Genomic DNA, 24,818 nt, shown 5'->3' on the forward strand with positions numbered 1-24,818 from the left:
AGAAAAAATTGTGCAGATAAAGTAGCAGTTAGAGGGTTGGGATAAACAATTTAATATTGATAGGGGTGCTTACAATGGTAATTTTTTATCCGTTGAATCCCTTAATCCAAATTAATCAGTAGGTATTATTAAATAAATAAAGAGACAAGCAAACATTTATTGTGGTATTAAAAATGGGCCCTGTCCCTTTATTGGCTTAGTAAAGTGAATAAGCAATAACTTTATCAATATGATCAATGCTAAATAAATTCACAAACAAACAGCGCAGTCATAACTCGAGTGAAAAAATACAAATATTTATTAAAAACAAGTCCCCCTTGATCCAAGAAATACAAACTACATAAGGTGCATGAGCTGAAAAAAAGGGGTGGGGCCCTTTATATAGGGGCCACCACGCGCAATGGAAAGACCTCAAAGAGGCACACAAAGTATCTTCCCACATGACAAGTAATAGTAAATTTAAATGGCCAGTAATTCTAAATTCATGAGAAAACAAACATACATTTTTTTTTAAATTAACCGCTTTCCCGCCGCCCTACAACAGAAAAACTGCTACAGGGCAGCAGGGGTGTACAAAATCACACACACACACACACATATACATACATACATACATACATACATACATACATATATACACATGTGATTTCGCATTTCTGGGCAGGGGGCACACATAAGCACCCTACCTGTGCCGCCATTTGCGGTCTCGGCTGTCAGTCACCAGGTCTCGCCAGCACCCGGTGATTGCTGAGTATTACCGATGGGAAAGAGAACTGTATGTAAACAATACAGTTCTCTCCCCTGTCCAGCAGTGTACTTATAGTGGAAAGTACAGACACAGACTCATAGTAAACACACACAGCACACAGTTAACCCTTTGATCGCCCCAGATGTTAACCTCTTCTTGCCCAGTGTCATTAGTGCAGTGTCAGTGCTTTTTATTAGCACTGATCACTGTATTGGTGTCGCTGGGGATGTCAGTGAAACCAAATCAGTTCCCTCGAGTGTCAGAATGCTGCTGTCCTGCTATAAGTCACTGATCGCTGCCATTACTATTAAAAAAACAAAATCTCAGTATATATACCGCCATTTGTAAATGCAAACCAATTAATTTACATGAATTAGGATTTTTTTTTCTAGCAAAGACATGTAGCAGAATACATTTTGACGTAAATTTATGATGAAATTAGATTTTTACAATTTTTTTACTGTACATGTTTAATAGCAAAAAGTCAAAATATAGTTTTTTTCTCAAAATTGACAGTTTTTTTATTTATAGCGCAAATAATAAAAAGTGCACAGGCGATCAAATACCACCGAAAGAAAGCTCTATTTGTGGGAAAAAAGGACAAATTGAATTTGGGTGCAGCTTTGCATGACCGTGCAATTGTCAGTTAAAGTAACGCAGCGCCATAACGCAACAAATGGCCTGGTCAGGAAGGGGGGTAAATACTCTGGAGGGCAAGTGGTTAACAGTGGTGCAAGCAGCAAACCTATGTGCATGGGACAATATTATTGTGCCCTCTTTGCCAATCTGCTAGTGCATGTAACATGACCCTCTCCACAGATTGCCAATTCTGCTGGCCAAGGGTTTCTCCATTGCACCTCCAGTGGAATGGAGAAACCCTAAGACACAAAGGTGTCCATTTATGACACAGAGAATAGCTGCAATTCAGGGGATCGCAGCTATTCTCTGGTCATTCACAGTTTATGACACTCAGGAGATCAGTGGAGAACATGTTCAGCTCTTCACTGGAGATCTGTGTTCTCCCTCCAGATTCTCCAGCCCAGAGCTGGAGAATCGGAGGGACCGCAAACTAAGCAGAGATAATTTACCTCTGCTTAGTAAACGGCTCATTTTACTATAATCTCGTGAGATTACAGTAAAAGATCAGTTTTCCAGCGTTTGGAGACCGTTCTCCCTTTGTTTGGAGAACTGCTTCATAAAAGGCATTCACAGGAGAACTGTGTTCTCTGAGAATGCCGGAGAACTGAGCAGCGAGCTATTACTGCTGGTTCATAAACGGACACCAAAGTGTGCTACTGGCCAGACCACCAGGTGAAAATAAAATCCTGAAAAAAGAAAACCCAATGCAGCCACCACATCTAAGGATTGGTAATATGCAATATATTACATTATTGTTTTGGGGTTTAATACCACTTTAGGTGTTAAAGTTTATGTAAAAGCAATAGTTTAAGTTTTGGATTGCATAGGGAAGGGTTAGAAGTAAGACCAACTGTTAGTATTTTATTTTTGTCTATTTCTCAGCTGTGCAGAGTCATTTTTCTTGATGACCGTTGTTACCGAGAAAAAACTGATCAACATGTGATTTTGTAAGACTCACTAAACCACACATTCCCACACTGTGTATTAAACACACATTGCATGACATCACTCTAGATTAATATATCTGGCAGCTGTTGTTCATTCCGTGAATTATGCTGTATAGTGTCTCTATTCTGAGGAACATATGAGCTATCACAATCTGATGCCTAAGTGAGTTATCACTACTGGACACTCAGTACGTAGATAAACTAGTTTGATAAATATGTCAGTAATTTGTCAGATCAGGAAGAATATTCATTATAACGGCTTTATGCTGTGAAACAATTAACTTCAAAGAAATATAACCTCACTTTATAAACCATAAAATAAATATAGTTTTCTGGAAGCTGAACCCTAGGTAGCAGATTTATTAACAAAAAAACAACCTCCTGTGTGTAAAAGAAATGTTCTAGCAATATATACATCTGGTTTATCACTTCAATAAAAAAGAAAATCTACAAAGGTAATGTGCAAGGCTGGTGCGCCCTGTGTTTTTGTTTTTGCAGTAGATTTATTCAGTTATATATGCATAATGAGATCATATTTTAAATACAACTAGTGAACATAGGTCTGCCTTCAATTTAGCTTCCTGTAAGCCATTTTCACAGTAGACTGTGGGAGGGATTGCCAGCAGTTTGAGACAATCAAGCTGTACTGCCTTGCATAGTGTTGTCGGGCTAACAATGGAAGCTTGCTAACAGGAGGAGAGTGTAAAGGGAGTAGAGTAATGATCTCATGCTCCTTTACATCCAATCAGCAGGCAGGGAGCCCATTTTTTGCAAGGTAACACAGCACACATACAGTATATGAATCCCAACTCTGCATTTAGCTTCTTGCTTGGAGGTCAGCTTTGTACAGATATTCTGCTATTATTTGGCACACTAGGATGATAACTATTTCCCTGTCAGTTATCCAGAAATAGCGTTGGCCTTTGTCCTTTACCGATTATGTATCTGATTTCTGCTTGCCATGTAAAGATATGTAATCTTAAAATTTCAGTCTAACAACATTGCACTTGATTTAGACAAATCCATCTATCACAGCAGGGTACAGAAAGGAGAGCTTTGCTATCTTACTGCGACTTGGTTTTATACACTATTGAACAAAGCATTTTAGCTTTGAACAGTCAATGGACTATATTATCAAAGCATACAAAATAGGAACTTTCTGTGTTGCCTAATAGCATCCAATCTAAAATTGCTCTGAAAAAAAATAAGTCTAAAATCCATCATTTTGAAAGGTGGCTATGGCTATGAAGCAACATAAACATAACTAAGCTCAAAGACTTTAGTAGTGATCTTTGTTAGCATGCACTGGAGAAGGACAGTAATGAATGAACAATAAATAAGAGTCAAGTTTGATACATTTGTATGCTAAAAATATAATACAGGTACTCCTTGCTTAACGACCGAGTTCCGTTTCAACGACTTGGTCGTTAAGCGAATTGGTCGTTAAGTGAGGAACTGCATGTACTGTATACAGTAGTACAATATATGCATAGTATTTGACAATACAGTATTCTGAATAAGTAAAATAACAAGAAAGATCAAACTAAAAACTTCCACTTGTTTTAATTTGCATAGGTTGTGTAATTTACACACAGTACTGCAATGTGTTACAGTACAGTAGTACAATACAGTATATGCATAGTATTTGACAATACAGTATTCTGAATAAGTAAAATAACAAGAAAGATCAAACTGAAAACTTCCACTTGCCTTAATTTGCATAGATTGTGTAATTTACACACAGTACTGGAATGTTGTATTACAGAACATAAAGTTAGCAAAGTACAGTAGGTACATTAAAGCACCAAAAACCACAGTACTGTACTGTAGAGTGTACAAGAAGGAAAAAGGATATTTAAAATACAGTAAACAAAAAAAACAAAACAAACAAACAAAAAAAAATAAATTCAGGCTATCATTTTAGTCAACGAATCCTTCAAAATCTTCATCTGTGTCATCATCAGAGCTATTATCAGGAGCTGCTGAAGGCCCAGGTAAGGGACACGATGGAGTAGAAATTGAAGCATTGGTAGTGCTTGGTGTAACTTTCCAAAAGTATCCACTTAGAGTGGTCTGCTTTGTCATTTTCTTTTTTTCTTCATATATTTCACGATAGCACTGTAAAACTTGACTTATTTGTCTTTCCACCTTTGTGAATCGTTCAACATTCGGATCTATACTCTCTAGTTGGAACATAGCTGCATTCACTTTTGAGAACACACCAGCTAATCCCTTCACAGTAAACTTCTTTGGTACTTCTTCCATGTTTTCATTTTCTTCTTCCTCCTCCGCCAGGTTCTGCTGTGCTTCCAACTCTATTAAATCTTCGGTAGTTAGCTCTCCCTCCCTGTATTGCACTAATTCCTCAATATCTTCCACCTCAACTTCTAAATTAAGCACTTTAGCAAGTTCCATAGTTGTTTTATTTATGGCATCAACATGTTCATCTTTCTCAAAAACTGCAACATTGTTCACAAAACATTTTAGGCATTTTTTCCATATGCCTTGCATACACTTTTCTGTCACTCCCTTCCAAGCGGATTCAATGTTGTTTATGCAGTCTAAAATGTTGTAAGATCTCCAGAAATCACGGAGAGTTACTTCATCATTTTCTGTTGCTGCTGGAAAAAGTTTTGCATAAATAGTATGCTTTAAATGTGGCTATGGCCCCCTGGTTCATTGGCTGAAGGATTGAAGTTGTGTTTTTAGGTAGATATACTATCTTTACATCTGGGTTTAGGTCATCAAGATACTGGGGATGGCCTGGAGCATTATCAAGCAGGAGGATAATTTTAAAAGGAATGCCCTTTTCTTGACAATAATGCTTCACTGAGGGTATGAAGCAGTGGGTGAACCAATCCTCAAATAAAGCTTGAGTCATCCATGCCTTGTTATTTGCTCAGTAGTAAACAGGCAGTGTGTTCTTTCTAACTCTGCTCAATGCACGTGGGTTTTCAGAGCGATAGATAAGCAAAGGCTTCAACTTAAACCCGGTAACATTTCCTCCCAACAACAATGTGACCCTGTCCTTAAATGCCTTAAAGCCAGGCATTGTCTTAGCTTCTTTGTGTATATAGGATCTTTCAGGCATTTTCTTCCAAAAAAGTCCAGTTTCATCCACATTGAAGATCTGTTCTGGACAGTAGCCACCTTGCTCTATGATTTTATCAAATTGGTCAACAAATTTTTCTGCTGCTTCTACATCTGCACTTGCTGCCTCACCACTGACACTCCGATTATGCAGGTTGAATCTTCGAGAAAACCGTTGAAACCATCCGTTACTTGCTGTAAAGGTTTCGGTTGAACCGCTGCGTGCTTGCAAAGTCTCAAAGATATTGAGTGCCTTGGCTTGAATTATTGAAAGGTTCAATGGCATTCTTTTTTGAATCTGGTCATCAAACCAGATAGCCAGTAACTTCTCCATATCATGAATTAGGCCTTTCCGCTGTCTAGTTATTATGGCTTTAAAGCCTGTTGATGCTTTCACTGCCTCTTTTACTCTATCTTTATCCTTAAGGATTGTTGAAATGGTTGAATGTGCCAGATGCAAGTCATGTGCTATCTCATGGACTTTTTTGCCACCTTCATAATCCTTTATGATCTTTATTTTCTTCTCAAGATCAATAGCCTTCCTTTGTTTCTTGGCATTTTCTGGTGCAACCTTGCTTTTCCTTTTTGGAGACATCTGGGGTAAAGTACAATACAGAATAAGGCACCCAGATCACACACAACTTGTATGCTTGAAGAAAAAGCTTTATAAATAGTTACACTGTACTGTACATACTGTAATGTACTATATCTGTACTGTATACAGTATTGTCACACTACTGTGCTGTATTGTGTGGGCCTGAGAGAGATCCTAGACTGTATACAGTACAGTACAGTATAGCTGTTTATAAAGTTTTTTACTTTGCAGCGCAAAAAAATACAGTAATTTACAGTACTGCTGAAATGTGAATACTGACCAGGAAACCAGCAGTACCGGACCTCAGAATAGTGTACAATTTCAGCCATGAATGATGAATGACTTTGAGACGTAGGGCCGCTACCACCGCTACCACGTTTAGCGCGTAACCACGTTTTAGCACGTACCGTCGGTGAGATGGTCATAAGTGTGAGCGGTCGTAACGGTGAAGAGATGGTTGTAAGTGCGAGTGGTCGCTAAACAGGTATGTCGTTAAGCAAGGAGTGTCTGTACTACAATGTGATCTGTAGTGAATTAATTCCCCTCTTTTTTCCCACCCCATAAAAAAGTACACAATTCATGTTCGAACATTTGAAAAAAGAACATTTTTCAAAGCATCACTTTCACAACACATGTGTTGCTTTAACCTGTTGACGATGGCTGTACGCATATATGCAGCCTCTTGAGGTGTGGGCCTTAATGCCAAGAGGCCGCAGACATGCGTAGCAGAATGTAAACTGCACAGTTACCAGCGGCTAACTGAAAGGGACCATGTGACCACTGTGACAGCCAATCATGGTGGTCACATGATCAGAAACCCTGCCCTTTCTCCCAGCATCAGAAACCTCTTAAAGGGCGGAGAGGCGCTGGCTTTAAGTACAGTTGTGTCCAAAATTATTCAACCCCCACTGAAATTGAGTGTTTTGGCCAGTTTGACATTGCTTTTGATCATTCAGTCATCTTGCTTACATTTACATTAAAGAGGCACTTGTAGGTCAGACAAATATAACATAACAGTTATAATGAAATAACCACAAATGTCTTTTCTGTGCTCACAGCATTATCAGTTTTATTCAACCCCCAAGTGACATTCAATCTTAGTACTTAGTACAGCATCCTTTTACAGTTATAACAGCTTTTAAACGTGAAGCATAGCTTGACACAAGTGTCTTGCAGCGATCTACGGGTATCTTCGCCCATTCTTCATGGGCAAAGGCCTCCAGTTCAGTCACATTCTTAGGCTTGCGCACTGCAACTGCTTTCTTTAAGTCCCACCAGAGGTTCTCAATCGGATTTAAGTCTGGTGACTGCGATGGCCACTCCAAAATGTTCCAGCCTTTCCTCTGCAACCATGCTCTAGTGGACTTGGAGGTATGCTTGGGATCATTGTCCTGTTGAAAGGTCCAACGTCTCCCAAGCCTCAGGTGTGTGACGGACTGCATCACGTTTCCATCCAATATCTCCTGGTACTGAAGAGAATTCATGGTACCTTGCACACGCTGAAGCTTCCCTGTACCTGCAGAAGCAAAACAGCCCCAAAGCATGATTGACCCTCCACCATGCTTCACAGTAGGCAAGGTGTTCTTTTCATCATAGGCCTTGTTCTTCCTCCTCCAAACATAGCGTTGATCCATGGGCCCAAACAGTTCTAATTTTGTTTCATCAGTCCACAGAACACTATCCCACAACTTTTGTGGTTTGTCCACATGGCTTTTGGCATACTGCAGTCGACTCTTCTTATTCTTTGGAGACAGCAAGGGGGTACGCCTGGGAGTTCTGGCACGGAGGCCTTCATTACGCAGTGTGCGTCTTATTGTCTGGGCTGAAACTTCTGTACCCACATCTGACAAATCTTTTCTCAGTTCCTCAGCAGTCACACGGGGACTTCTCTCCACTCTACGCTTCAGGTAGCGCACAGCAGTCGAAGTCAGCATCTTCTTTCTGCCACGACCAGGTAGCGTTTCAACAGTGCCCTTTGCCTTGAATTTGCGAATGATGCTTCCTAAGGTGTCTCTTGGTATGTTTAACATCTTTGCAATCTTCTTATAGCCATTGCCCTTCCTGTGAAGAGAAATCACCTCTTCTCTTGTCTTCCTGGACCATTCTCTTGCCTTCACCATGTTTGTAACCACACCAGTAAATGTCTAGAAGGAGCTGAGTATCACAGTCATTTTAAAGCTGCCTAATTGGTGCTTATTATGCTTGATTGCTGCTCGGTGACATCCACAGGTGTTTTCAATACCTGATGGAAAGCACCTGTATGAACCTCTGTTCTTCAGAGTGGTAGTCTTTAAGGGGTTGAATAATTGTGGCAATGAAGAAACCACATAAGAACCATTTACTACTGTATTACATAAACAATTGATGTCATTTTAGTTGCATTTGGGTAGTTACAACGTCCTTGTAGGATTTGATTCTGAATACAATTCCAAATGTACACTATAGTCCCTAAACCCCTTTACAGCATTGGGGGTTGAATAATTTTGGACACAACTGTAGTTACCCATATGGAAGAAAAATATATTTGAAATATATTTTGAAAATATTCTTCACAAATATATTGCCTTATATTTGAAATGCTACAATTTTGTCCATATTCAATATATTTAAAAAAATATATTTTTTAAATATATTCTTCAGATTTTTTTTTTAACCTATAAAAAATTAATTTTAACATATATTTGTAAATGCATTCCAAAAATGTATATTTGTATTTTTAAAGACACGGTATAATTGAAATGTATTTTTTAAAAATATTTCATATATTTTGTAATAAAAAACGCATTTCAACATGCGGTATATATATATATATATATATATATATATATATATATTTTTTTTTTTTTTTAAATATTCTTCCCAAATACATTGCCATATATTTGAAATGCTACAATTTTGGCCATATTATATATATATATATATATATATATATATATATATATATATATATATATATACATACACACACACACACACACACACACATATACATATATACATATACACACACACATATATATACATACATACATACATACACACACTTATTGAAATATATTGAATATGGCCAAAATTGTAGCATTTCAAACATATGGCAATATGTTTGGGAAGAATATTTTTAAAATATATTTTTCTTCCATGTGGGTAATTACTTTTGTTTACATATATTTTGGATAGAAGGGGAATGGTTTAAACCCTTACCAGTTAATTTTTTTGCTGTCTAAGTCCTGTTGGGGAGATTTGCCTTCACTTTCTGTCCTGCAAATGTACCAGCAAGTGAGAGGGAATGTTTACAAAGTGAATAATTTCCATAAAACAGTTGTCCCTGGAACATATGTCATCATTGAATGATTTGCTTTCAAATTTTGGTTTTCCTATCGCTTTTTGTTTCAGTGCCAATGGTCAGTAGGACAAATTAAAAAAAGTGGGTCTATCTAGCAGGGAGACAGACAGCAATGAAAACTTGACAGATGTTCTAGTCCTTCCCTACTCTATCCAAAACAAACACAAATAAAGTTTTGGCTATACATACAATTTAAAGCATAATTGCTGCTGGTCCTCAGGGCTTTTTCATAATATGCAAGTATGCACCATATATTTGCGCAATACGGCATAGTTACCTGACATAGTATACCCTACAGTGATGTGACCACTGTGTCCTCCATTGTCACTGCTGCTGCTGACATCTTTACCCAGTCTTCTTTCAGGTCTGTCATCTTCAGCCATCTTGATTTCCAGCTGGGATACCAAAACGCCCATGCATTCACAGTGGAATTAATTCATCCTGACCCTCAAGGCATGATGAGAATGCACAGTGAGCTGCATATGCATGGCTTAGTATACATTTAGAAGAAACATTGCTGACAGGCAGAAGATGAGCTTCTAAGACACAGAGACTCTTCTAAAATAAAAGTCAACCTGCCAGAAATGTTTCATCTTAAAAGGATAAGTTCACCTTCATAAAAAAAAATAAATAATAATAATAATAAATGCACATCTTTTTGCAGGTAAAAAAAAATTAGCATTTATTTTTTATTTTTTGCTATGAGCCTGCATGAAGGGCTCTTGCAGGCAGTCTGTGTAAGCTATCTGCTCATACCTTGTACAGGCAGGCAGTTACACACCGACAGGAAGACTCAATGAACTACCTACAGTGCTCAACAGCATCCTGGTAGTTCATTGACCGCAAAGCCTGTCGGTGGTTGTAGTTTTCACATTCATAGAATTCTGAAAATGAATGATGCGACCTGGTGGGTGCACAGCACGTTCCCGTGCGATTCCTCTGCAGGCATGGTGTGAACCAGCCTTGGTTTCTTTAGGTGTTCAGCTCTCTTTTGTCTGTATGCAAAAAAAATAAATAAAAGTTTGACCTACTGCACACTGAAGGACATATCCATTACACATGCTCAAAAAATACAGGCAGTCAGTGTCCTAACCATTTACAGGGCACTTTGCAGGCAAGGCTGTAGTATCCATAATGTGAACGTTATTGCTGCTGTCTGGTGAACAATCGCCACATTAACACATTTTACCTGCCTGCACAGAGTTGGACAACAGAGCCTGCCGAGGGCGATTCCTTGTCTGCCCTACACTGAGCACTGACTGGACTGACACAGGGAGAAGGGCACTCATCCTCAGAACAGCTGCAACTTTTCCTATTCTCTTTTCATCTTGTGTCCAGTTCTAGATAAGAGATCACAGGGCATGTGAGGAGGGGGCTATGCAGAAGGAGATAATATAATTCATCTGACAAGGCTTCTTGACAAGATGACTAAGGGGTGAATGCTATCTCTTTCAGCAAAGTAAAAGGAATACAGCACATTGTGATACACAGGAGGAATCTGCTTCTGCTTTGAAGAACAGGAGTTGACAGGCAGTCCCCAGGGCCCCCTGGAGAAGGGGCCAGGTTGCAACTGCTACTTCTGCCACCCCTGTTATTACGCCAGTGACCAGAGACAACCTTTGAATTCAGCATACACTATGCATGTGCTCATAGTAATTCCTTTCCAACTAGAGCAGTGGTTCTCAACCTTTCTAACGCCGCGACCCCTTAATACAGTTCCTCATGTTGTGGTGACCCCCAACCATAAAATTATTTTCGTTGCTACTTCAGAACTGTAATTTTGCAGTGGGAGGAATAGTGCCCCATCATTGGTATCAGTGGGAGGACTAGCGCCCCATCATTGGTATCAGTGGGAGGAATAGTGTCCCATCGTTGGTATCAGTGGGAGGAATAGTGCCCCATCACTGATGTCAGTGGGAGGAATAGTGCCCCATCATTGGTATCAGTGGGAGGACTAGCGCCCCATCATTGGTATCAGTGGGAGGAATAGTGTCCCATCGTTGGTATCAGTGGGAGGAATAGTGCCCCATCACTGATGTCAGTGGGAGGAATAGTGTCCCATCGTTGGTATCAGTGGGAGGAATAGTGCCCCATCATTGGTGTCGGTGGGAGGAATAGTGCCCCATCATTGGTATCAGTGGGAGGAATAGTGCCCCATCATTGGTGTCAGTGGGAGGAATAGTGCCCATCATTGGTATCAGTGGGAGGAATAGTGCCCTATCATTGGTGTCAGTGGGAGGAATAGTGCCTATCATTGGTGTCAGTGGGGGGAGGAATAGTGCCCCATCGTTGGTGTCAGTGGGGGGAGGAATAGTGCCTATCATTGGTGTCAGTGGGGGGAGGAATAGTGCCCCATCGTTGGTGTCAGTGGGGGGAGGAATAGTGCCCCATCGTTGGTGTCAGTGGGGGGAGGAATAGTGCCCCATCGTTGGTGTCAGTGGGGGGAGGAATAGTGCCCCATCGTTGGTGTCAGTGGGGGGAGGAATAGTGCCCCATCGTTGGTGTCAGTGGGGGGAGGAATAGTGCCCCATCGTTGGTGTCAGTGGGGGGAGGAATAGTGCCCCATCGTTGGTGTCAGTGGGGGGAGGAATAGTGCCCCATCGTTGGTGTCAGTGGGGGGAGGAATAGTGCCCCATCGTTGGTGTCAGTGGGGGGAGGAATAGTGCCCCATCGTTGGTGTCAGTGGGGGGAGGAATAGTGCCTATCGTTGGTGTCAGTGGGGGGAGGAATAGTGCCTATCGTTGGTGTCAGTGGGGGGAGGAATAGTGCCTATCATTGGTGTCAGTGGGGGGAGGAATAGTGCCCCATCGTTGGTGTCAGTGGGGGGAGGAATAGTGCCCCATCGTTGGTGTCAGTGGGGGGAGAAATAGTGCCCCATCGTTGGTGTCAGTGGGGGGAGAAATAGTGCCCCATCGTTGGTGTCAGTGGGGGGAGAAATAGTGCCCCATCGTTGGTGTCAGTGGGGGGAGGAATAGTGCCCCATCGTTGGTGTCAGTGGGGGGAGGAATAGTGCCCCATCGTTGGTGTCAGTGGGGGGAGGAATAGTGCCCCATCGTTGGTGTCAGTGGGGGGAGGAATAGTGCCCCATCGTTGGTGTCAGTGGGGGGAGGAATAGTGCCCCATCGTTGGTGTCAGTGGGGGGAGGAATAGTGCCCCATCGTTGGTGTCAGTGGGGGGAGGAATAGTGCCCCATCGTTGGTGTCAGTGGGGGGAGGAATAGTGCCCCAACGTTGGTGTCAGTGGGGGGAGGAATAGTGCCCCATCGTTGGTGTCAGTGGGGGGAGGAATAGTGCCCCATCATTGGTGTCAGTGGGAGGAATAGTGCCCCATCGTTGGTGTCAGTGGGAGGAATAGTGCCCCATCGTTGGTGTCAGTGGGAGAAATAGTGCCCCATCGTTGGTGTCAGTGGGAGGAATAGTGCCCCATCGTTGGTGTCAGTGGGAGGAATACTGCCCCATCGTTGGTGTCAGTGGGGGGAGGAATAGTGCCTATCATTGGTGTCAGTGGGGGGAGGAATAGTGCCCCATCGTTGGTGTCAGTGGGGGGAGGAATAGTGCCCCATCGTTGGTATTAGTGACACAAATGATGGGGCACTATTCCTCCCACTGACACCAATGATACTTACCTTGCTGACCCCTGCTCCAGCCTGGGCTCGCTCTCTCCCTCTCCCATCTACAGCCTGCAGAAGCAAAATTTGCACTTACCTGTCAGCTGTCTTCCTTCTCTGGCCTCTCTCCTCTTCACTCGGTCCTGCAGCTCCCTCGATCTTCTTCGATCTGCGCGCTCTGGCGCTCGGCTCCTCCTCTCCAAGCTCCACCTCCTCGCCGGTGATTGGCCGCCTGTGTGCCTCTCCTGAGCTACAGTTCCGGTGGCCAATCAGCGGCGAGGAGGCGGAGCTGTTGAGTGATCCCGGAGGTGTGGCCAGGTTACAGGGGCAGCATATCATCCCGCCCACAGATCGCGAGACAGAGCAGCGGTGTCTCGGTTCCTAACACCATCGGAAATATGTGTTTTCCGATGGTCTTAGGCGACCCCTGGGAAATGGTCGTTCGACCCCCAAAGGGGTCGCGACCCCCAGGTTGAGAACCGCTGAACTAGAGCTTTCTTTTGGGAAACAGTTAAATCAGTAGGTTTAGTTCCACTTTAGACTTTAGTTCCATTTAGGTTCAAATGCTTTTTTATTATTTTTTTCATTTACATATAAACCAAGCAGACCAGCAAAAGAACCGGTGTTTGCTCTCACCTTTTATATACATAGTTTAAATCCTAAAACAAGAAATAAATATTATTCAGCTTCTTAAGTACCTCTAGTAGTTCAGAAGCTGAACTCCAGAAAACAAGTAATAGTCAGCTGAAATACATACAGGTGAAACTCAAATTAGAATATCGTGCAAAAGTTCATTTATTTCAGTAATTCAACTTAAAAGAAGATTGTATTAGTGCATTTGCGACAGAAACAATTGAGTACTGTCCGTGATACTTTTATTTGCACTAACATACAATTTTGAGGACAAGCTTTTTGGGGTATGTCCCCTTCTTCAAAATCCAAGCAGTACTGCTTGGACTTTGAAGAAGAGGACATACCCCAAAAGCTTGTCCTCAAAATTGTATGTTAGTGCAAATAAAAGTATCACGGACAGTACTCAATTGTTTCTGTAACTTAAAAGGTGAAACTAATATATGAGATAGACTCATTACATGCAAAGCAAGCTAGTTCAAGCCGTGATTTGTCAAAATTGTGAGGATTATGGCTTACAGCTCATGAAAACCCCAAATCCATAATCTCAGAATATTAGAATATTGTGAAAAGGTGCAATATTCTAGGCTCAAAGTGTCCCACTCTAATCAGCTAATTAAGCCATAACACCTGCAAAGGGTTCCTGAGCCTTTAAATGGTCTCTCAGTCTGGTTCAGTAGGAATCACAATCATGGGAAAGACTGCTGACCTGACAGTTGTGCAGAAAACCATCATTGACACCCTCCATAAGGAGGGAAAGCCTCAAAAGGTAATTGCAAAAGAAGTTGGATCTTCCCAACGTGCTGTATCAAAGCACATTAATAGAAAGTTATGTGGAAGGGAAAAGTGTGGAAGAAAAGGGTGCACAAGCAGCAGGGATGACCGCAGCCTGCAGAGGATTGTCAGGAAAAGGCAGTTCAAAAGTGTTGGGGACTTTCACAAGGAGTGGACTGAGGCTGGAGTCAGTACATCAAGAGCCACCACACACACACGGATCCTGGACATGGGCTTCAAATGTCGTATTCCTCTTGTCAAGCCGCTCCTGAACAACAAACAACATCAGAAGCGTCTTACCTGGGCTAAAGAAAAACAGACCTGGTCTGTTGCTCAGTGGTCCAAAGTCCTCTTTTCTGATGAGAGCAACTTTTGCATGTCATTTGGAAACCAAGGACGCCGAGTATGGAGGAAGAATGGAGAGGAACACACTGCAAGATGCTTGAAGTCCAGTATGAAGTTTCCACAGTCTGTATTAATTTGGGGAGCCATGTCATCTGCCGGTGTTGGTCCACTGTGCTTCATTAAGTCCAGGGTCAACGCAGCTGTCTACCAGAAGATTTTGAGCACTTCATGCTTCCTTCCGCAGATGAGCTTTATGGGGATGCTGACTTCATTTTCCAGCAGGACTTGGCACCTGCCCACACTGCCAAAAGCACCAAAACCTGGTTCAATGACCAAGGGATTACTGTGCTTGATGGGCCAGCAAACTCTCCTGACCTGAGCCCCATAGAGAATCTATGGGGCATTGTCAAGAGAAAGATGAGAGACATGAGACTGAACAATGCAGAAGAGCTGAAGGCCGCTGTCAAAGCATTCTGGTCTTCCATAACACCTCAGCAGTGCCATAGGCTGATAGCTTCCATGCCATGCCGAATTGAGGCAGTAATTGCTGCAAAAGGGGCCCAAACCAAGTACTGAGTACATATGCATGCTTATACTTTTCAGAGGTCCGATATTGTTCTATGTACAATCCTTGTTTTTTTGATTGCATGTAATATTCTAATTTTCTGAGATTGTGGATTTGGGGTTTTCATGAGCTGTAAGCCATAATCATCACAATTATGACAAATCACGGCTTGAACTATCTTGCTTTGCATGTAATGAGTCTATCTCATATATTAGTTTCACCTTTTAAGTTGCATTACTGAAATAAATGAACTTTTGCACGATATTCTAATTTTTCGAGTTTCACCTGCATAACTTGACTCTTCCCAAAAATACAGCCAAGGATGAAGACCTGATTTTTCTTTGTTGCAGTTAAGTAATTTAGCTAGATCACCTCCTGTATTCAGAATGTTATTGGACACTGAAGGAATTGTAGAAGACTGATGAGATCATCTCTTGGCTTATTCTGCTCTCCCTTTTCCTGCCAACATGTTCTCTATCAACACATCTGCAGCACACTTGATTGGCTCCAACTGTTGTCCCTCTCCAACTGTTGTCCCTCCTTCTTTCTTCTGAGTGTTGCTGTGCTGAGGCTTAGAAGAGGTTGATACCAATTCAAATTTAGGTGCTTACACTAGTTTTTTTTTTTTTAATACTGTACACTGATTGATTGATTTTCTATATCTGTCTAAAACTCAGTTTTAAGATGAGCAGTGCCTTAAGCTGTTCTTCATTAAGTCTCTCCATCCCCCCCACCCCAAAAAAAAGGAGCCCAACTGGAATATTTCTTACTTTCCTCATTGATAAGCAATCTTTCATCCATCAAGGTTCTAGAGGGCTCCTCTTTATACAGAGCATGTGCTCAGTATCCCCATTTATTTCTAAAGGTAAGCTGCACTCATGGCAATCTCCAGTAGTCCCTCAGAGTACATCTTACTCATAGGAAGAACTGGGGCCATGGCACACATGTGCAAGTATAAAAAAAAGCCCATTGGAACATTGCTGGAGAAAAGATCGGTGAATCTATTGCAAGGTAGGTATTATCCATTGTGGGCTGCTCTCAGGGGGCAGATTATGAAAGGACAACTTAAATAAATATGAAGTTGCTCTTACAATGTGATTATGCAATCTCTTTTATATTTTTTTTTAGTGGGACACCTAAGCAATCTATTCAATCGGTATCTAGTCAGACAGGTCCTTGGCCTATAGTCATCCTTATCGCTTGTCCCAATCCCTGTCACCTTTTGCTGAAAATCTTTATGCGCATATAAAAGGAGGAAAAAAATAAAGGAAAGGATGAAAAGGATTAGTTATCCTAAATACTATAACTACATGTACGTTGTATAAACTACAAGTGGTTTCCAGTTTAGCATTTTTGTTTTAGGTAATCATCCCTATAGGGTTTTAAAAGAAGTTTAATACAACCCATTGCACTTTATTCTAGTTAAAATCCATCTACCAGATTAAAGAACAGTCTATAATGTTTTATTTTGTATGCTGTTATTGTGATTTTATTTGGGATAGATATTTCTAACTGGGAATGGCTCACATGCACATGGCCAGAGTCAGCCATTCCTAAAACTTGTCATGTCAGACAGGTGATGATATCACTAGAAACACTTTGCTAGCAGCAGAATCACACTAATTTAACTTCCATTATCACTTGTGGTAGCAGTTCTGCTACAGTTCAAATTCTGCTGAAACTCATTTGCCAGCAAGGCAGTGACATATTTCTGGGTTGGGCAGGAGATCCATAGAACAATGAGTTTTAAAGACTCTGCAGCTGGTGCAGTGCTGCCAGCAACACAGTTGCTTGTGTGACATGGACCTAAAGCATATACACGTTAAAAGGTTGTTGGCACAGATAAAAAAAATTACACTGCCCATAGTTTTAGTATGCTGTTGAACATGAGGGCACATTCTGACTGTCCCCAGGAATGGCATTTGGCCAAGCAGGCTTAAAACATAAACACAAGCCAATGGGGAAGAACATGACAAGCATGCCCAGATATCTCCAGAGCTGGTAACTCAGAGAAACAATAGAGATGGGTCTATTAATCTGTCTGCTTTCTTATTCCTATGAAAACTGTTGGTCTGTGGTGTCTATAGGCACTCATTGATTTAGATTGATTGGGGGCTGTCATTTCAATTATATGGGCAACTTGATCATTGTTGATAAAGATCACGTTCTTACCACATTTTGCACAACACAATACAATAGAACATAGCCAAGTGAAGTTGCATTTGCTAGTTAAAAAACATCCTTCAAAGAAATATTCATATGACAAAATCACATGTTATAGCTTTTTTGTTAATAGCACTGATTTTTTGTACTAAAAGGAAAAAAGAGGCTGCCAGTACTATTCTCTGTTTCTGAAAATACTAGTGCCTTGCTGCCATGTTGGTCCACTAGCTTACATACATTAAATCACTCGCCTAGAACAAGGATTCCTATCAGTTCTGACTTCACTGGGACTATTTAATAAGAATTCGTGTTGTGGCTCAGAGAAAGCACTAAAGTCAGTGATAGCCAAGTAGCTAACATTTTCCAATGAATGGAAGCAATGGCAGCCCTAATAGTTTACTGAACACTGGTTTTCTTTAACTCTGCTCTATATGGACAAGTTAGAGATGTCAATATGGTAAGAGCCTAAATCATTAATGCCTAATACACATGAGAGCAATGGAAAAAAAAGCTTTTGAAGCGATCATTCCATAATCTGATCATTAGTACACAGCTTTCGAGAGCCAAGCATGACAGTTCTTGCAAAATTAACAAAAAAAGGGACAAGCAAACATTTTCTCAAAATATAACAGAACTAACAATTTTCGTTAAATCAGTACAGTATTCATCCGTGAAAAAAAAAAAATGGACGTTCATTCGTCCAATATTCTCATTGTGTGTACCAGACAACTCATGTCTGAAACTTCATTTACATCGAGAAAAATTCTGTTCTGCTCCTTCCAATTTTCCCATCACTGTAATTGAAAATTATGTTGATTTGACCCCACTAAAAATTGGAAAATCAAACGAATGCTCTGAAAATGAAAATTTTCAAACAAAAACCTATAAGTGTATAAATGCTTGTGATCCCGCTCTTGCATTAAAGCTATGTTAAAAACATTACAGCAAAAAAAGACAGCTACTAGCACAGGTTAACAAATACCAAAAACCTTTAACAGATAAACACGTAAAGTGCAGCACTATCCTAAAAATGTGAAATAACCAATGCAATAAATATATGTGAAAAACATCAGCCTAGTGGACTGTTTTTGTTTTCCACATATATTTATTGCATTGTTATTGTTTCACATTTTCATGATAGTGCTGCTCTTTGTGTGTTGAAAATCTGAATGTGCATGGCCAGCATTAGATATCAAAACAGACATATCATATCAACTGGCATGTACAAATGGTAAGTTTTGACCACTTTCTGACCACCCTGTAGCAGAAGTACTGCTACAGGGTGGGAGAGCTGCGCAATATCATTATATATATATATATATATATATATATATGAATTTGCATTTTCGGGGAGGTGGCGCACACGTGCGCTGCCCTACCCACGCCGCCATTGGCTGCTACAGCTGTCTATCACCGGGTCCCAGCTGGGGATTCCCCACTGGCACCTGGCAATTGCCGAGGAACACTGACAGAGGAGAAGTCTGTATGTAAACAATACAGATCTCTCCCCTGTCAGCTCCAGCACACTGCTTTGTATTGCTCTGCTATGCCATGCTTACACAGTAAAGCACAGTCAAAAAAGTAAAACAGTACACAGTTAACCCTTTGATCACCCCAGATGTTAATCCCTTCCTGCCCAGTGTCATTAGTACAGTGTCAGTGCTTTTTATTAGTACTGATCACTGTATTATTAGTGTCATTGGAATGTCAGTGGTAGTCAGTCAGTTCCCATCCAGTATCAGAATGCACGCCGCAGACCCGCTATAAGTCGCTTATTGCCGCCATTACTAGCATAAATCTATTTTTTTTTAAAAATCCAGTATATATACTGCCATTTGTAATTGCTATAACTTTCACGTAAACCAATTAATTTACACGTATTTGGATTTTTCTTTTAGCAAAGACATGTAGCAGAATATATTTTGGCCTAAATATGACGAGTTTGATTTTTTAAATTTTTTTACTGGATATGTTTTATAGCAAAAAGTCAGAAATATTGTTTTTTTTTTTTCAAAATTGGCAATCTTTTTTTTGTTTATAGCGCAAAAAAACCCACAAAAAAAACACCACGCACATGCGATCAAATAGCACCGAAATAAAGCTCCATTTCTGGGAAGAAAGGACGTAAATTTCTTTTGGGTGCAGCACTGCATGACCGTACAATTGTCAGTTAATGTAACGCAGCGCAATATCGCAAAAAAATGGCCTGGTCAGGAAGGGGTGAAAATCCTCTGGAGGGCAAGTGGTTAACAGTGGTGCAAGTGGTGCATGTGTATGGACCAATATTATTGTGCCCTCTTTGCCAATCTAATAGTGCATTTAACACGACCCTTCTACTTTGTTTTTTATTATTTTTGGCTGTATTACTAATTATTGCCCCTTGCTGGAGACTAAGCAATGTTTGCTGAAATCTGTCATATATCTTTTAAAGGAAACATGTAATAGGAGAAAAACAGTGGCTGCCATTGCTGACCACCTTGAAAGAATACTAGTTGTCTTGCTGCCTGTAGCTTAAATAATTTTCAGTTAAAAATTCAGTACAACTCTGCATGAAAAGCGAACTCCTGATCTGTATACTTGTTCCGATCAAAGGCTGAATGGACCACTAAGACAGCCAAGAAACTAGAATTTTGTGAAATAGGGGTCAACAATAGAAATAATTTTTTTCTCAGTTAAAGTTGTCCTTAAAGCCGATCTCCAGTATTTGAAGACCAAGTTGGTCCAAACAAACTATTTACTTTACTAGGAGTTGCAGCGGCTTTCAGCACTGTAAGAATTGTATGTAGCCTCAGTACTTTCTGTCCCAAAACTGAGATGGGCTGAGCACCGCTGAGTCATTCATAGGAAGCTTTTCAATTTCTGAATGAATACAAAGCTTTCTCTTATTGGCAGAGAGTATGACGAATGACTGGCATATGATGTCACGGCTCCACCTCAACCAATCAGAGAAGGGTTTATATTCATTAGTAGAATGGAAAGCCTGTAAATGGCTTAGCAGCACTCAGCCCAACTCAATTTTGTTTCGGGTGAGGGCCAGGAAAGTTCCCAGTCCACTGCCAGAACACAGAACTGTGTACTATGGGGGGATTTACTAAAACTGGAGCACACAGAATCTGGTGTAGCTGTGCATAGTAACCAATCAGCTTCTAGGTTTTGCTATCAAGGTTAAAAATTGAATAAGCTGAAGTTAGAAGCTGATTGGCTACTATGCACAGTTGCACCAGATTCTGTGTTCACCAGTTCTAGTAAATATATTCAGTATAGTGGGGGCTACATACAATTGATACAGTGCTGAGAGCAGCTGTATGTTTTGTTGAAGTAAATAGTTCATTTGGACCAGCAAATTATTTAACTTTACTAAGAGCTGGAGATCAGCTTTAAAATTTCAAGATGAAATTAAGCATTCAAAACTGCACAAATGTATATATATATCAGGGGCGGACTGACCATTTGGAAACTCGGGCACTGCTCGAGGGCCCAGGGTCAGTAGGGGGCCCCATGAGATGCCCCTGGTACCTTTTTCATAGGCTTTTTTGAGTTTGGGCAAGGACACAGGGGCCCCATGATCCCCTATTGCCCGGGGGCCTCATGAGTTGTCAGTCCGCCCCTGATACATATGTAGAAAAATAATCAAACATGATTCACACAGCAAATAGCCTGGGTCAGGCAGTTTATGGGGTCTACAAATAAACAAAACAATTCTGATACTCCAAAATAATAACATTTAAAGTAGATTAGTGACAACCAACAACCACAATAAACAAAACAAACAAAAAACAAAAACAAAACCCTTCTGTAGGCTATTTGACATTTATTTTGTATTCTGCAAATGCTTAAAGGGTAACTTCACTGAAGAAAAAAAAAAATAGCGTATATAATTACAACACAAGTCATATTGTAATTGAATGTCTTTAAAAATTACATTTCCTTTTCAATCTGCTGCACTGTCATTTTCTGGAAAATGCAATGCAATATGTAGATGGTGTACAGAACACACCTCAAGTGTGCCGTTTCCTGTTTATGTGATTGGCCCAGTGATTTTTCCAAAAGTTTGAACTAATATACAAGTCAGATTTTAAGCATCCCCTGCAACAAAATATCCTTTTGGCTGCAATACTCCCAAAGAAAAAAAACACATCTAAAGGGATGCAGACCCTGACAATTTCCTCATTAGATCCCTGCAGTGCAGCTGATTGATGGAGAATTATAAAAACACTTCCATACAGATTCATTCACATGGACACAGACAAACAAACAGATATTTCTTCAGAATAACAAAAGGTAGGAATCCGCAACAAAGTGCGGAATCCTTAGCAATGTTCATAGATTACCCAGAGAGGGATGCTTTTTTTCTCAACAAAAGTGGAGTTACTCTTTAAATACAAATAAAATGAACATGAAAAGTAATAATGAGCACACACGTCATTAAAAATATCATGATTTCTGACTGTGTTTAGGAATATTTTCCTTGGTTGGTACTACAAACGCTTTTTTTTTTTTTACAGTGTGTTCCTCATTACCATCACTCTCAATATATTTGTATTCAATCACACTGTGAAAGACTTGATTGTTCAATCTTACCATGCAATGCTGCAAACAATCAATATATTTCCAACCTGTCTCATTGATTACTTTTCAATTCAGTTCAATTAGTTGTTTTTGATTCAATGATTGAGTAATGCTTACACAAAGTTTCTTTTTTTTTTTTTTTTTTTTAGATGAAATCCTATCACATTGAAATATGCTTTGTCATCATTTAAGGGTGGGCTATTAATATGTTAAGACATGTGTCATTATAGACTGTCTAACACAAGCATGTCATGCCAATAAGGGGTGATAGTTTGCTGGCTGTTGAACAACAACCCCCAGCATGCTCTTCTTAGCAAAGTGCACAGAATTATTTGGTATATAATTATCAGTATGCAACAATTAAAATTTTTAGTCACTTTAGAAACCTTGCTAACCGGTTAAAAGAAGATGGCGTAATGAGTTTATAAAGACAGCAGATGAGTCCAATAAACATTGTTCTAGTGCCACATTAGAAGATGGTCAGAGATTAGCCGCAGTAAGATTCACATTTCAAGTTATTTATAGAGGGATTAAATGACTTCATTTTCCAATACCCATAAAAAAACACCTAAATTCAAAGCAACTACTATAAAGGAGATAACTGCAAACTGCAATAAAATTTAGATTAAGACATTCCCTTCTATATGACATGCACAAATCTAATTAAAATACAATTTTGGTCCAATGCATGTCTTCGCTAAACTGTTGTAATTTTTAGATAAAAGGTACCAGCAAAACAGTTTTCTTCCCCTAGACAGATCAATGCTGGAAAAGTATTCTCTAAAGTAACATTTAATTATTGACACACTTCAGGTAAAATTAGTGTCATTACTGCAAATCAGGAGTAACTAATTGCATCTTAAAAAATGTTTAAATTACCTTCAGCTGTGATTTCTGTCATAGCGATGATTAAGTACTGAGAAATCAATGGCGGTAACAGGTCATAAGTCTTCAGGGTGGAGACGCACAATTAAAAGTTGGGACTTTTCTTGGGTAGGAGTCTGTGTTTCGTAACTCAGTTCCTTCCTTTTTTATGCTGCCTGGAGCTTGTTTAAATTCAGCGTCTCCTCCTGAGGCTTCTCACAGGTCAGTAAGTCCTAGGATCAAACTGAGGGTTTCCAGGTCACTACTTGTTGAGTTTCACAGTCCTTTCGAGGATCCCTAATAACATTAGGCATACAACTCAAGAAAGAACTAAAATTCTGAGACAGCAAAAAAGTAAAGGAACTGAATAGAGCCAGTCAAGGCCCTGCAGCTTGTCTCATAACAACTGCACTGGCACAGGGGACAGATCGCACAGTGTCTCGTAACATTATCCATTAATGTTCAGGTTTATTCTTAGCCTACTTGCTCTGTGCATTCTTCTTGGCCTTATTTGGTTGAGGGTGGATCCCATCTGTGTGGTCTATCAGACAATCATGTCATTCACTCCTTCCATGCTGTATCACTTAGGACCCTCAACTGTCTACATGACATGCCCAATTGATGCAGGTCATAATGTATGCTATGCTACCATGTCACTAGTTATTTATTTACTTATAATGTGTATCTGATTCATTATGAATAAAGGAAATGCATTGAAAGCATTTACCCTTTAAAATGAAATTGGGGGGAAATAAAGTCTAGGACATAGAGATGTTTTAAGCAGAAGAGATTTTGCACATCTCCTTTGTTAAGAGGATCGTCAACTTTTCTTCTAGCAATTATTTTGCTATTGTACACTTCTTGCAGTGAACACACAGTTTACATGTACAGTGTAAGATGCCAGGAATAGAGCAAAGCAGTTACATGATATGTAGGCACCTAATGGCTGAAGAGAAGCAACAACAACCCTAAAGAAAATACAGAGTCCCAGGAGACTAACTTGCCATAATGTGAAAAAAAAACTTTTCTTCAGATATTTTACAATCTTTATGCACAATAGCGCTTTTTTAAGTTCATAGAAGCTGTTAGCATTTTCAGCTTCTAGAAGCTAAATAGTGTTATCCTATGTGTTCATGCACACTACTTTAGGCTAGAGGCTAGAGCTTCAGCTTCTAGGAGTAGAAAAAAATATTTTTGTAGCTTTCTTCCAGCAGAACAAAATGCTGAACACTCCTAAACGCACCGAAATGCTACTAAAATGCTCCTAACACATTTTTTACCAGCTTTTTTTCTTTAATGTACTTTAATATCCAGCGTATATTTCAAGTGTTTGTTGAGCTTATAAAAAAAAAAAAACTATTGTGCATGGAGCCTTAGACTATAACAAGTGGAAAGAATGGTACTATGACAAATGTAAAGTTTATGTGTGTACTTTTTCAATATGAATATATGTATATTATCAACATGGTGAGGTGAAGATCCTGTGAATTAGGAGCAGGAGACCAACAGGTTCCACTCTGTCTCTCGTACAATTGTCTAGTGCATCACCACACACACACATATATAAAAATAAATAAAACAGAAGGTTTGCAGCAGCACACACACATATTGGCCACTGTTTCACAGCTCAGCAGTTGCTAGCATTGCTCAGTGGAATAATTATTATGCCTCATCTGATGTTAATTTGTGTTTAATGAAATGATTCATTGTATGTTATTTCTGGATTTGTTACTATTTATTGAACTTTTGAGATGTAACAGATCTGCCACTTGGCCTGAAGAAGAGTTTATTGTCCATCACTTTTGCCAATATGTATATATATATATGTATATATATATATATATATATATATATATATATATTGGACTCTATATAAATCATATAACACATACATTCTTACTTCGTGCTGCAGTCCTTCTCTGTGTGATATTACTATATA

At 40.0% G+C, this 24,818-nt stretch overlaps 1 protein-coding gene across 50 annotated transcripts in view; it reads right to left on the reverse strand.

Moving 5' to 3' along the window:
- TRDN (triadin) overlaps positions 1 to 23,314 on the reverse strand; it is a 974,263-nt gene extending 950,949 nt beyond the window's left edge. For 36 of the 50 annotated variants that reach the window (XM_089686398.1, XM_089686392.1, XM_089686389.1 and 33 more), the window contains exon 1: positions 22,895 to 23,313. In XM_089686398.1, the coding sequence (XP_089542524.1) occupies positions 22,895 to 22,916 (22 nt within the window). In that variant the 5' untranslated portion in view covers positions 22,917 to 23,313. Of the gene's footprint in view, positions 1 to 22,894 lie in introns of all 50 variants that reach the window. The other 14 variants (XM_089686429.1, XM_089686384.1, XM_089686382.1 and 11 more) reach the window with 1 other exon arrangement.
- Between the last annotated feature and the right edge of the window lie 1,504 nt (positions 23,315 to 24,818).

The sequence above is a fragment of the Staurois parvus genome, unplaced genomic scaffold (assembly GCF_062004578.1).
Source record: "Staurois parvus isolate SC_StPar_1 unplaced genomic scaffold, SC_StPar_1.0 ptg000397l, whole genome shotgun sequence".
NCBI classification, from domain to species: Eukaryota; Metazoa; Chordata; class Amphibia; order Anura; family Ranidae; genus Staurois; species Staurois parvus.